The 14390-nt window shown below is 42.7% G+C and overlaps 1 protein-coding gene across 11 annotated transcripts in view; it reads left to right on the top strand.

Annotated features, from left to right (window-relative positions):
• Positions 1-14390, top strand: part of MYBPC1 (myosin binding protein C1) — an 84281-nt gene that overhangs the window by 61337 nt on the left and 8554 nt on the right. For 7 of the 11 annotated variants that reach the window (XM_038558819.1, XM_038558825.1, XM_038558817.1 and 4 more), the window contains 6 exons: positions 21-155; positions 3362-3415; positions 4374-4541; positions 8084-8172; positions 9800-9995; positions 12051-12190. In XM_038558819.1, the coding sequence (XP_038414747.1) occupies positions 21-155; positions 3362-3415; positions 4374-4541; positions 8084-8172; positions 9800-9995; positions 12051-12190 (782 nt within the window). The remainder of the gene's footprint in view (positions 1-20; positions 156-3361; positions 3416-4373; positions 4542-8083; positions 8173-9799; positions 9996-12050; positions 12191-14390) is intronic. The other 4 variants (XM_038558821.1, XM_038558826.1, XM_038558824.1 and 1 more) reach the window with 1 other exon arrangement.

The following is a 14390-nucleotide window of genomic DNA, read 5'->3' on the forward strand; positions in this document are numbered from 1 at the left end:
TTTTTTTTTAAATTTTGAAGCTGTAACCAGCCCTCCTACCCTTCTGACCGTGGACTCTGTAACTGACACCACTGTCACGATGAAGTGGCGGCCTCCAGACCAGATTGGTGCAGCAGGTTTAGATGGCTATGTGCTAGAGTATTGCTTTGAAGGAAGTAAGTACAACTGGTAGTTAAGATGAATACCATCATCAATAGGTGAGATATGCTCCCCCATTTCTTTTGTTGCTCATTCTTGGGAAATCCTCACCTTCCTATCGAAAATGAGCAAAGGTCATCCTTCTAAGATGGATAACAATTTCGCCCTTCTTTGGTACTCAATACTAACAAATGGAGATCTCAAAAATATCCTGCCGGATCAGACAACATAAGAAGGTCTAAGATGCCCAAGGAGGAAGGGATTCTGGCAAAACTTCAGGGATTTCCACTTCTTGAATTGGTGGAATTAAATTGTACCAAGCAAAATAAAAGTCTAGTTAGGATGAAGCAAGTTGGAAATTCTAAACCCTGTACTGAGCAGAGGTCAGCTATCAAAGTGCTGCTTATTTCTGGATGATAAGGAGAGACTATATATTTGTCTAGCAGGTGATCATCCCCTGCCTTCCTAAAGGAAAAGAAGAAGAAGGAGAAGAAGAAGGAGTTAAAGAAGAGTTGTTGTGGTTGTTGTTGTTGTTATTATTATTATTATTATTAAGGACAACTCTCAGTGCTTAGAGGAAGCAGCATTAAATCCCAGAGTATATACAATAGGTTTGCATGTGACAGGAACTTGTCACAATATATAAAAATGTAATCACTTTAATTTAGGAGGAGAAGAGAAACAGGCAAAAAAGAAATGTTGATAGAAATAATAGAAAAAGAGAAACAACACAAGAATATGTGGGCCAGAGTGTACCTAAAACCAAAAATAATATGAAATTCATTGAAAGCCTCTTGTGATTTTTGATTTCCTGCTTGATGGGATGTGAAAATCGGTGAATAGAACTGTCCCAGTGTGAACCCAGGCTCCACTCTAGTGACGGTAGGTAACCTGTGCACAGGGAAGCTTGTTCCCACCTCTACAAATCATGGACCAAGACTTAACCTCTGAGAAAACCCTTCAGATCCCAAAAGCAGATCTTACATGAAGGAAAGAGAAACTACAGAGTACATTTGGGAAATGAGGAATGTGAACACAAAGGCACCTTCCCAGGAGGAAAAGCTCCATAGAAAAGAAGCCTTGTATGAAGAGAAAACTGCTGAAAAGGAAATCCCAGGCCCCTGGATAGGGGTGTCCCTGGAAATGACCAGCGTTGATGTCGGTTGCAAGGGAGCAAGATGGGGGGGACAAGGTATCCTGGTAACAGTTCCATTTTCCCGTGCTTCACTCACAGATCGCTCTGCTTGAATTCTCCAGGGCTTAGAAAGTTATTAACCAAAAGTAGTGGGGACGTTATGGGAAAGTTGCCTGGAATCCCAGTGGGGGGCGGGGGGTGTCACTAATGCAGCAGGTAGATTCTTGAGCGCTTCAAGGTATGGTTTATTCCCATTCCATTCCTCCTGCCCCCATGTCAAAAAATGATGAGTAGTCCAGTCAGTTATTTATATCACCCCCACCAGCAAAGTCTCCCACTCTTACATGGGATGTGGCTGCTGAGGACGAGCATTTGTGTATGTATGAAACAGAGCAAATTCTTTACTCTTTTCTTTCTGATAGGTTTAAAAAGTAAGAAGATACAGCAAAATGATAGATGGCTGTCATTTTGATGTTACCCACCTTAGATAAAATACAACCAAGTGTATTTTACATGATTTTGTGTGTGGTCTGTGTAGATATATATGTATATGTATATATACATATATGTATTTGTACACAGTCATTATGATGTATATATTTTGCCATATAACGTTTTGGAATTAGCTTTTTATGGAAGTTCTTTCATAACGTGTATATCTCTCGTGTATATCTTTCTTCTTGTGGTCTTTTCTTTCTTTATGTGGCTGCCCTATTCTTCATTCTTTTTAATGGCTGTTGTCCTCCAGACTAATTTTCTGTAGTGTTTAATGCTTTTAGACATGTCAGGTTTTATTCTGTAAGAAAATTCTTTCTTTGATAAGATCGTGTGTTGGTTTTGACTCTGCCTTTCTCTTGTTTTGGTTTTTGGTTTTTTGATTTTTTTTTAAATGCCTGCAGCACATTACTCTTCTTTGCTATCTTCCTTCACTCTAGCTCTTTCTTTTCTTTCTTAAAACTTCTCCTCGTGTATCAAATAACTTCCATATGCCTCCCCATCCTTCGGACACCATTTTCTTTCTTCCATTTTCCTCAGTTAATGTGGTTCAGATGTGAAGGGATGGGCTATTTTTGTTCCCCTCTGATCTTGTTTCGTCCTGTTTTCTCTTGAAGTCTCTCCTTTACCAGTTCCTCACTCTTTTGAGCACATTTTCTGTCTCCTGTTTTCACTTTCTCGTCAACTGTCTCTTCACTCTGATAATATCAGCACTTTAGCTCCCAATCTGACAATTGGCTTAAAGACGTATCTCTTTTTCAAGGTTCTAAGTCATTGGTGTCAACCCACATGCCCTGGCAGCCACCAGATACTCTGGCTCCCTCTTCCTTCCCCCTGATACTCCTGAAAGGGATAGAAGAGAGAGGAGAAGTTTCCAGGGTTTTCGCTCCCCTGCTCCTCTCTGACAACCTGGAAAGGCATCACCCCAAGCCAGTGGGGTGCCCCTACCCCCAGCCCACCAGCCTGCAGCATTCCCTCACCCCATGTGCATGTGGCCCCCTGGGAGAGTGCCATTTGTCATCTTGACTGCTGAGCTCATTGTCGTGGCAACCGGGAGCTGCCCCCCCCCCCCCCCCCCCCCCCCCCCGCCCCCAGCAGCTGGGAAGACAGGGCTGGCTTTCTCATGAGGGCACTCACCTCCATCCTGTGACGACAGACCGCATAGTGGGGGCATTTGTTCCCTGGGTCCCTGGGAGGACCCACCCAGGCCAGGGCAGCAGAGACAGGTGAAAGGCTAGGCCTTTCCACTGTGTGCAGTCCAGGACCTGCTCCTCCTTTCTCTTCAGGGTCCTGCTTTGTTCCTCTTTGCCTCTCGTTCCCACGACTGGAAGTGCCCAGCCTCTTTTCTCTCCTCCTCTTCTCTGTGGCAGGTGCCTCAGGACAAAAACCACAGTCTGAACAGAGCAGGCTGTGGCTCTCCTGAGGAACTGTCTCCCTTCCTACTGTGTTTAGTCTCTTCCGTCACTGCTCTGAAGACAAATATCTTTGCATACTTTGCATACTTTACTAACAGAGAATGCTGACTACTGATACGATATTCTCCTGGTGTGAAAGTGGGTGTCTTTAATTAATTTTAATGACGGATTCTCAAAGGTACATCAGCAAAACAGTCTGATGAAAATGGGGAGGCTGCATATGATCTACCAGGTAAAGTATTTTCTGAAAGCTTTCAGACTTTCTTACTATATGATAATGTTTCTGGGAATGTTCCATGACCGAGCATGAAGTACATCTACTGCCCACATATACAGATGCCCTCAGAGATCAAGGGGGTGGGCGGGCAGTGAACTCATAATGTGTGAAATGTGCAAGACTTCTTTTCTTTTTCTTTTTTTCCCCTGAGGGCATCATGCATAGAAACTTTTAGAAGTTGAAATACTTGCAAACCCCTCTCTTGATTTTATGGACAAAGCTACCAAAACCTTTTAAAAATTCCAACCTTTTGATTGAGGTGAAAGAATTACGCCAATTCTCTATCAGGTCTTGGCTCCTGAACTGTGTTTCCTTTTTGCTGTGGATATTAGCTTCTTGTCTTCCTAATTGGGAGCATGATCAGACTCCCCAGGCCCATCTTAGTACCTCATAATAAAAGCAGCTGAGATAAAACAGATGATATGACTATAAAAATCTGTGTCTCTCATTCCTAAGAATAGCATTTTCCTGTTCTGAAGTTTAACGTCTGTAGGAGGCCAAATGTCATCATTATGTCAATCCTTATACAATTGAATTGTAATAAAACTGCTCCCAAATTCTTGGGGACAGTTACTGTAATTCAGTATCATTCTAGTATCCTGAATCTCAGTAACTGTGGCCAAGGATTCAGGATTACTCTGGTATCATAGTATCCTGAATAAAAGGCTTTTCAGAAATCACAGAATCGGATTATCTTTCTTCCTGTCAGTTACATTTGCCATTCTAGGCCATTTTTCATTTAAATATGAAAAATGCTCACCCATGTAGTATGACTCCAGACCAAAATCATATTTCCTCTGACTGATTTAATTATGAGTAAAATACTAGTTTGGAGCCAACTATACCAGTTAGGATGATTTCTTTCACTAAACACCTTTTCTCCTTCTTTTCTTTTTCTTTTATGGACTTCCAGCTGAAGATTGGATAGTTGCAAACACAGATCTGATTGAGAAGACCAAGTTCACCATCACGGGCCTGCCTACGGATGCAAGGATCTTTGTGCGCGTGAAGGCTATTAATGCCGCGGGAGCCAGTGAGCCTAAGTACTACTCCCAGCCCATTCTGGTGAAGGAAATCATAGGTGAGTGGCAAGGCTTTCGAAATTTGGCCTCCATCTCCAACATTATTTGGTTTTATTTTTTAACCCCTTTCTTTCTCAAAACTTACTATTTTGCGTCACTCCTTTGATGTGTTGTTATGCCCCAGGGAGCTAGGGATGAACCAAACAACTCTTTTCCATCAGTGTGGAGGTCAGCTCAGAGTTCGTAACTCCATATGAGGACCTCACCAGGTTCCAAGAGCCAGCACTGGCTGGGCTGCCAATTCACACTGAAGAGAAGGAGGTATGAATGTCAGCGCAAAGACATGGCAGCAGCCTGGCTCCAATGAGCATCTTCATAACGAAATGAACACACTAGTTGCCCTTTTCAGTGTTTGACATCTGCACTGATGGTGCAAAAGTGATAGTGGGTACAGCTGCAGGGGCTTAGCACAGACCAAGTCAGTGCCACCAAACTATGCTAGTTATTCCCATCTTCCTCACCACCTTGCACTCATAGCTCAAATAAAAGGGCCAGCTTTGCCTCAGCATGTTCCTTTTTTAAAAAAGATTTTACTTATTTATTTGAGAAACAGAGAGCACAAACCGGGGGAGGGGTAGAAGCAGACTCTCTGCAGGGGTTCAATCCCAGGACTGTGGGATCATGACCTGAGCCCAAAGCAGACACTTAACTGACTTAGCCACCCAGGTGCCCCACCTCAGCATATTCTTGATGAAGGATAAAAATTAATTTTATTAAACCTTGGTCCTTGAGTACACATTTTTCCTATGTCTATGTGGCAATGAAATGCAAAGTACATATAGTGGTTTTACATTACATACTGTACTGCAATGATGGTCTCTAGAAATAGCACTTGTGCAACTGAGTGAGAAGCTAAACTAGTGACCTTTTTCAGAATATTCCATTTTTACTTGAAAAAAATGACTGGCTATTTGGCAGGTGTTTTGTAGAAAATGGATGCAATGAGCCTGTTACTTCACAGAAAACAACTTATAGCATTTGTTGTCAGTGTTTCAATGAAAAAAAAAGTGAGCTTTCAAGCAAAAATTAGAATTTTGGAAAACTTATATCCACCCCCATGGACTTGACAGCTCTCAACACTTAAAACTGTCCTCAATAAATAAGCAGTAACATTAATGAATGTAATTTTTTGAAATCGAATAACGGAATGTGTCAACATTTGGAAGATCCACATAATTTAGTGAAGCAATATTTTCCAAATGACAAATGCATGTTAAAAAACATGCATGAGGGGATCCCTGGGTGGCTCAGCGGTTTAGCCGCAGGGCGTGGTCCTGGAGTCCAGGGATCGAGTCCCACATTGGGCTCCGGGCGTGGAGCCTGCTTCTCCCTCTGCCTGTGTCTCTGCCCCTCTCTCTCTCTCTCTCTCTCTCTCTCTCTCTCTCTGTCTCTCATTAATAAATAAATAAAATCTTTAAAAAAAATGCATGGGTAAAATGTATATTAAAAATGTAAGCTAGACCAATGGATTTTAGTGTAACAGAGTGTGAAAAGTTAATTGAAATGGTTTCAGGTTTCACAGTGCAGCCCACCTTTACTGTAGAATCAAAAAGAAATATCCAAAATTGTCTAAAAACTTTATTAAAATATTTCTCCTGTCTGTGAAACCAGATTTTCTTTATTTAAATGACTTCAACCAATACAACATATAACAGATTGAAGGCAGGGACAAATAGGAGACTCCAGATATCCTCTATTAAGCCAGACATTAAGTAGATTTGCTAAAATGTAAACTAATATGATGAAAATGTTATTTATATTTTTATTTGTAAATTAATAAGTAAACATCCCAGGAGTCCTATTTCCATTTCTACTAGCATAAATATTGATAGATACAGCACACGTAAACCAAGCCAAGAAATTGCTCTTTTGGCAGGGGTCCTTGATACTTTTTAAGAGTGTGATAAAATACTGAGACCAAAACGTTTGAGAGTAGCTGCTCCAGGGAAAGAACACTGGGCTGGGGGCCTGGATATTTAGGTTCTAGACCATGTTCTGCCACAGACTTAAGGGGTGGCTGACTGAAGCCTTTAGGAAGTGAGTTACAGGATGGATGGATGGATGGATGGATGGATGGATGAGTAGATGAAAGCATGAAGCTTGCATATTGTCTTAGTAGATTCTGGAGACATACTTTATATGTTGAATCCTATTTCCATCATTTATTAGCTGTGTGACCTCGGGCACGAGACTTGATTGATCTTCCTGAGCCTTAATTTCTTAACATCTGCAAAACAGAGATAATAGTACCTGACACATCAAGAGGCTGAGGCCTAAATCCATTGATTCCTGATACTGCTTAGTAGAGTGCTTGCCACAACATAAGCTCTCTATATGTGTTATCTTTTATTATGATGGTGGTTTAGTTTACTGCAGAATTTGGCTGAGTTTCTTTTTCCTCATATGTAAAGTTAGGGAGCTCAGGATCTCCAGGTTCTCTTCCAGCCCCAACATGTGGTAATCATCATCACCATTATCTCCTAAAGTTTATTGAGCACTTATTATTCTCAACTGTTTTGCTAAATGCTTTATACATAGTCTTATTTAATTCTCACAACAATCTTATGAATTACATGCTTTCATCATTCTGATTTTATGGAAGAAGAGGTCTAAACCAGAACTCCTATATATCAGATATAGGACTCCAACCAGATCTCTGACTCTGAAGTCCATGCTTCTGAGCGTAGGCACTCAAGGATAACTCCAGCTTCTAATCCTGGCTGTCACCAAGGGCAAGTTGCCTAACCTCCTATGCCCCTGTTCTTTATCATGAAGTAAAACAGTACCCATCCTACTAGGTGGCCCTGAGATCTAAATTAGTCCCCTATGAAAAGCATTTAGCCCAGTGTCTGTCACATACTAAGCACTCAGGTGATGAGAACTGCCTCATCCCTGTGGGCATAAGAGCCTTTGACTCCCTGCTTCTGATGGACTGCGAACATGATTTAATATCTTTATGGTGTTCAGTTAATGAACATCAATATAGAGTGGGCTGGAGCAGCCTATTATGTACTGCTAGCCACACAGAAAGAAAGTTACTGTCCAATTCCAACAGAATTACCTGCATAAAAAGCACTTTTTGGTTTTGTTTCTGGTGAGAAAAAAAAATGGGTAGTCCTACCAGCTAATGTGCCTGCAGATCTTTTGTGGAATGTTCACTGGAGAATAAATACACTTGCTATTAGAAATTATGAAAAAAGCATATAAGGTCCTAAGAGAAAATTTAGTGTTTTTCTATGAAGTTGCTTTAGACTTATAATGACTATAAAAATAGGAAGTTGCCATGAAATCAGGGAGGTCAAGGAAGTTGCCATGAAATCAGGGAGGTCAAGGATACATTCTGTTGAGTCAAACTGTGAAAACATCTCTGCTTGAAGAAAACGTTTGGCAGCAAAGTTAGCTAGTAATAGCACACCTAAGATTTTACCGTAGAGACATCTACACAAGGATATCCCAGTGAGTATTGTGCTGTATGCTTGTGTATGGTTACTCCCAGTGTGCTCTACTCATCACACAATTATGCTATTCTGCTCTCATTCAGAGGCTCCAAAGATTCGCATCCCAAGGCACTTGAAGCAGACTTATATCCGCAGAGTTGGAGAAGCCGTCAATCTGGTTATACCTTTCCAGGTAATAATTCAGGGTTAATTATTTTCTCTTTCCAGTGCTGGAGAGTTTAGGAAGTAGAGATAGGTACTCTAGCACTTAAATTCCTCGTGCTTCAGGATTTTTGTCAGAGGGAAAGTAGATAAATAATGGAAGAGATTTGGGGAGTGAGTAAATCTTGTGCTTGTTAGAAATCTGTTGAACTGATAGATTTTCCTTCTGCGTGAGACAAATGACACCTAGCTTGGGCTGTCTGAAGCTCAGGAACTACAGCTGGGTAGACAGGAAATACCAAGGAGAGGCCAAAAATAAGGAATGCTTGAAGATTCTGGCCCTGCACATCTGTAAAACTGGTCTTCATTTTAAGGGAAGCTTTTGGTGTCACATTCAGGAAAACAGCGTGTACTTACTTTCCACACTTAGCCCAAAGCAAAGGAAGGATAACTGAGTGTTGAAATCTTGATGCCACAAACTGAACAATGCAAACATTGTTAAATCATTGTTCCCCAAAACAATCTGTGGTTTACAAGATTAACCAGCCTTCACCTACAATAATCAATTTTAGTCTCGTGTGTGCGTGCGCACGCGTGCACACACACACACACACACAAACTGCACCACCACCCCATTACTTGGACTCCTTTTATGCCTCCAGACAGCACAGTCCAGTAGAACTTTCTGCAATGATGGAAATGTTTGATAGCATCCATGTCCAATATGGTAGCCACCAGCCAGATATGAGCATTGAGCACTTGAAATGTGATACTTGGAACCAACACAACCGGGAAGATTCATTTTTTAATTTTCCTTAATATTAATTAGTTTTAGTTTAAATAGCAGTGTGTAGCTTGTGGCTGTTATGTCAGCATGGTTCTAGAATTGGAATTTAGGTTTCTGCACCTAATTTTTTAAAAATATTTTATTTACTTCTTTGGCAGAGGGGGTAGAGAGAGAGAGAGAGAGAGCAAGAACACAAGAGCAAGGGGAAGGAGAAGCAGACTCTCCATTGAGCAGGGAACTTGATGCATACAGAGCTCAGTCCCAGGACTCTGGGATCTTGACCTGAGCAGAAGGCAGACTCTTAACCCACTGAGCCGTCCAGATGCCCGGATTCAATCTTTATAAACATCCTGTGAGATAGGTGCTATCATTGTTCTCATTTTACAGATTGGGAAATTGAAACATGGAGAGTTTAAGTAATTTGCCCAAGATCACACAGCTATTAAGAAGTTAGCATCCAAATACAGATTCCAGGGCCCCAGAGCCCATGTTCTTAACAATTATGCTGTGTTGTGCAGGCTTTAGAGCTAGACAGACCTGGATATAAGACTTGGTTCCAGCACTTATTTAAGCCACAAGGCCTTGGGCATGTCATTTAATTCCTCTACCCAAAAAATGAGGATAATGATGCCGATTATCTTGCTGTGAAGATTAAAGGAAATAATAAGCATCATGCACCTAAAGCAGTGCCTTGCACAAAGCATGCAGTCCCCAGGCAAGGCGGGTATTATGCCTCTGCCCAGGCTGCTGACCACCAGGCTCTCCACCCTTGCCCAGAATGGGGGAAGCAACTGTCAGTTTTTGTAACACTGAAAAAAAGTCTTGAGACAATCTGATTCCCCCTCCTCCTAGACTTTTTCTGTCTTTTTAGGGAAAACCAAGACCAGAATTAACTTGGAAGAAAGATGGTGCAGAAATTGATAAGAATCAAATAAACATTCGCAACTCTGAGACTGATACAATCATATTTATCAGAAAAGCAGAGAGGAGCCACTCTGGGAAATATGACCTGCAAGTCAAAGTAGAAAAATTCGTGGAAACTGCATCAATTGATATCCAGATCGTTGGTAGGTTTGGAAGAAGGAACTAGAATGTTCGGTCAAAGCAGTAGTTGGACTAACTGTCCTTATCAGTAGAGCAAGAGTAAGAATTTCTGTTAAATTCTTTTTTTAAAATTAAAAAAAAATAGATGAATTAGTAAGACTTGTTAGTATTTCAAATAATCTCTTACTTACTAAAAAGACTAATTTTTGGAGACTTAGGGCATATGTGTTAAAGAAAATTAATGTATCTGCTTTTTAGTGCAAACTGTCTGTACTGCTTTGTGATCCACTTCTCTCTTATTCTGTTTCTCAACCCCTTGGTGATGAAACTATTTCCTTTTTTGAATTCTTGCATAAAACACATAGTAGCTTCTAGACAAAACTTAACATGTTTCCTACCATCCCTAAAATTTGCTAATAATAAGCTTTTAACAGAGAAGGAAGAGTTTTTTTTTATAAATGTAAGAAAGATGTACCTAAACAGTTAAACCACTAAATTGGTTGATCCTGTAGGGCTAGGTACTCACTCACTTGTCCAAGTAATAAGTATAGTTCCTACTTCTGTCCAGAGTTAGAGGAATTGAGGGAGGTGCTCTAGCAGATGGACCCCTCTCATTGGATCGCTCTATGAATTTTGCCATGTCAAGAAATACATTTAAAAGCAGAGCTACAGAAGCCTTGTTTCCAGTCATTTTTATTATTGTATTTCAGCAAATTTGCTGAAACCCAGGATTTTCTCACCCGAGGAGCAACTGCCTATGACAGATTGGGTAAAAGTTCATGCCCTTTGAATTAAATACTCTCTTCCCACTGGCTAAAGCTTCTTGATTTTTGTTACGTTGAGAAGAGTGTTGAGGGCACCCTGTGTCCTTGGACCTGGCCTGCCTCCACAACAATGGAAGCTCCCCTGGGAGGGTCTGTAAGGGCCCTGCCCTCTGAGGCATATGAAAGAACTTTTCTTTTTTTTCTAAAAGATTTTATTTATTTATTCATGAGAGATAGAGAGAGAGAGGCAGCGACACAGGCAGAGGGAGAAGCAGGCTGCCTGCGGGGAACCCGATGTGGGACTCGATCCCAGGACCTCAGGATCACGACTGAAGGCAGACGCTCAACCCCTGAGCCACCCAGACATCCCATATAAGAACTTTTCTTTTCTACGTTGCCGTGTAGTTACTTTACCGGGTGGTTATAAGTGCCTGGGACATTTCTTATACAATAATAACGATTATTATCCTAGTTATTTTTCTAGTTCCAAATTTGTGTTGGCAGAGAGAGAAAACAAGTTTTCCTCCTGCCCGTTTAGGGTGTCTTGGGGTACGACAGAGGAACCTGAGCTGTGGCCTCTGTGCCTCTCACCAGAAGCCAGAGATGCTTACCCAGGTGGGCTGTGTGATCTGAAGCCCAGGGCCAGCGCGTGTCCCATTAGCAGGTGGCTGTGTGGCTCTTCACCAGGAGGGAAGGTTGATGGGGTTTGACGTTTCATTTAAATTTTCTTTTCAAAACCCTTTTCTTTCCATGAAGATGACAGTCAGGAGCTTCCAGGTAAGCTTGGCTGGGGCATCCCAGTCCCCGAGGCGTAGGAATGGTGAAGGCAACGTGGGTAGAAATGCAGGGATGGGAGGACATTTCCAGTATCCTGCTGGACGGAGGCACGAGGGACACATGCTCCCAGACGTGTGGGGCTACGGGGGGTGCCCGGCCCTGTGTGTGCCCTGGGCCAGTCTGTACATCTGTTCCTGTGACGGGGTTCCACTTACACACGAGCACAGGAGTCGGCCGCGACAGCCAAGCATGAAGCAGGGGGGTAAACGCCGTCGGTGTGCTCCCTCTCGCAAAGCAGCCCGTGGCGTGTACTCACGCCCGAGGAGAATGCCTGAGACAGCAAGGTGCCTGTGTGACAGCAGGAAGGGACGTGAGCATCATGGGCATTGACCTTGCTTCAGGCCACCGTTGACCTTCTGATCCCATGTCAGGAGGAGGAGCACCTGCTTCCGGATCCCGGTACCGCCGTGAGGGGGGACACTGCCTGTGTGGAGAGGGAAAGGGGTCTCACGGGGGTGCCGTGCATTCGTCTTACAGACCGTCCAGGTCCACCTCAGCTGGTGAAGATTGAGGACGTGTGGGGAGAGAACGTTGCTCTGTCGTGGACACCACCAAAGGATAATGGGAATGCAGCCATCACGGGGTACACAATCCAGAAGGCTGACAAGAAGAGCATGGTAAGGTCTGGTTTTCTCTGATGCAGCAGCAGCAGAATCCCATTTTATCAGAAGTAGAGGTGGGGCACGAAGCCGTCTGTGGCGAGGAAAGCACAGGGGGCCTGGGCAAATGGTGTGACCTCCGAGTAAGGGCAAGGCCTGAGGAGCCACAGGACTGGGCTTGAACCCCAGCACAGCCACTATGAGCATGTGTGGGATGGTCCCTTACCTTCTTTGGTCCCCATTTTCCTCCTCTATAAAAGAGGGATGCGAGTACTTGCTTTGCCTGGTTATGGTGAGGCTAAAACAATATAAAGCAGCTGCCACAACACCCAGTGGAATTTAATAAATTCATTTGTTCACCAAATATTTACTCCAGATTCTAACTCAAATCTCTATCATGCAAGTCTTTCTCCTTGTAAAAGAAATGTAACAGGGACAGAGGAGTACCAGTTAGAAAAAGAAGATTCTAAAGGGAACGACAGTGTGTGCAAAGGTCCAGAAGAGGGAAGGAGCTTAGTGTAAGTTACTTTTTCCCTTGGGTCAGAGGATGAGTTATTGTGGCCTGCATTTTGTTGCTGAGGAAGCTGAGGCTCAGAAGGGATAAAGGAGTTGCTCGTGATCACCAGATTTCAAGTGTGAAAGTCTGGGTATTCCTGCCTCAGAGTTCCTCCACTGCACCACACCCCTACCCTGCCTGTGCGTGCATGAACGAATAAGTGACCATCTGTGCACATGAGGGCATAGAGACCTTCTTCTTTCTTACAGGAGAAGTAAAAGGTCATGCTTCATGATATTGAGAGAAAGGCTTTAGGTGTTTGCACAAGTAGATCTCAGTAGGAGTTTAGGTTATGAGGTCACATCAGATTGTAACCTCTGGACTGAAGTTATAGAAGGGAGAGGGCTGGAAAGGACAGTGTTGGGGACAGGAAGGGACCTTAAGCCTCTCCTTTCCATAAACTATGTCTAGCATGTCCTTTTGTCCTTTTGTTTTTGTTTCCTGGGTGCGTATTACACAACTAAGTAAGATTTGGCACTTAGGGCAGCATTCTCTGCTAAAGCCGGGCAGCTCCAGAGCGGGATGAGCCGATTTGCTTGGTGAGGAAAGGATCTCAACATCTCAGATTTCCTCAGCAAGAAGGGCCTCGGCCCAGAGACTGGCTGCGAATCCAGGGCTACTGTGGTTCTTCTATAGGGTCCTTCAGGCATCCTGTCTGTTCTTCCACTCCCAGCAGACTTGCCCGGTGTTTGTCTTCTTAGGTATCCAGTCAAGTCCAGAAGAAGCAGGACTTTCCCATTGCTTCATGTAACTGAGTTCTCCCTGGTGACAGGGGCTGATCCCCAGTCCCTGGACCCCTATATTTCTGGTCTGTTACCTGTAGACCGAAAGATGCTCCCTCTGCCCAGTGTAAGTCCCAAGAGATTACCACCCCATTGTCTCACTGTGGTGACAGGGGCTACCCTTCAGTTAAGTTCCTTTTGTCAGTCATAGCTTCATAAACGTTTTCATTACATGCGCCGACACATTAACATACTCATTCATTTACTATGCGTTGAGCACTGTTCCAGCTGCTGGATCCAATAAAAGGGGGGGGGAGCATTCACAATCTAGGCAAGAAGAAAGACATCATAAAACCTGATAAATGATAAAACACTATAATAAATGTCAGAATACACGAAGTAAAATGCTTTGGGAATATAGGGGGGAATGTAGCTACATTTGTCTGGTGTCTTCAAAACATCTCAAATACAGATACAATGATGGCCCCTAAAAATTCTAAGAAAAATCCTTTTCCCTTTTATGTCAGAAAATGTATTTTCTCAAATAGTGGTACCAAACATATGTAATGCAACATGGTTCTTTACTGGTTGCAAGATAAATTTTTGAGACTCCTTTACCTCTTGGTATGCGAGGAAACACTGAAAAGAAAATTAAAAAGCTTGTTTTAGCTTCTCATTCACTCATTCATTCATTCAAGTATATAATAAACATTTATTTTGTGCAGAGTTCCTACCATGCGCCAGGTATTATAATAGTCACTGGAGATACAGGGGTGAGAAAAAAGTCTGTCTTTACTATCACAGTGTGTCTGCTTCAGTGGAAGAGGCAGACGGCGAATAAGTAAAACAGTATATATAATTATGATGTATAATGAATTAAAATCAGCAAGTTCTGCAAAGAACACTTAGCCAAGTTAAGGTAATAGAGTGTGACCACCTG

Source organism: Canis lupus, chromosome 15, assembly GCF_011100685.1.
Source record: "Canis lupus familiaris isolate Mischka breed German Shepherd chromosome 15, alternate assembly UU_Cfam_GSD_1.0, whole genome shotgun sequence".
NCBI lineage: Eukaryota > Metazoa > Chordata > Mammalia > Carnivora > Canidae > Canis > Canis lupus.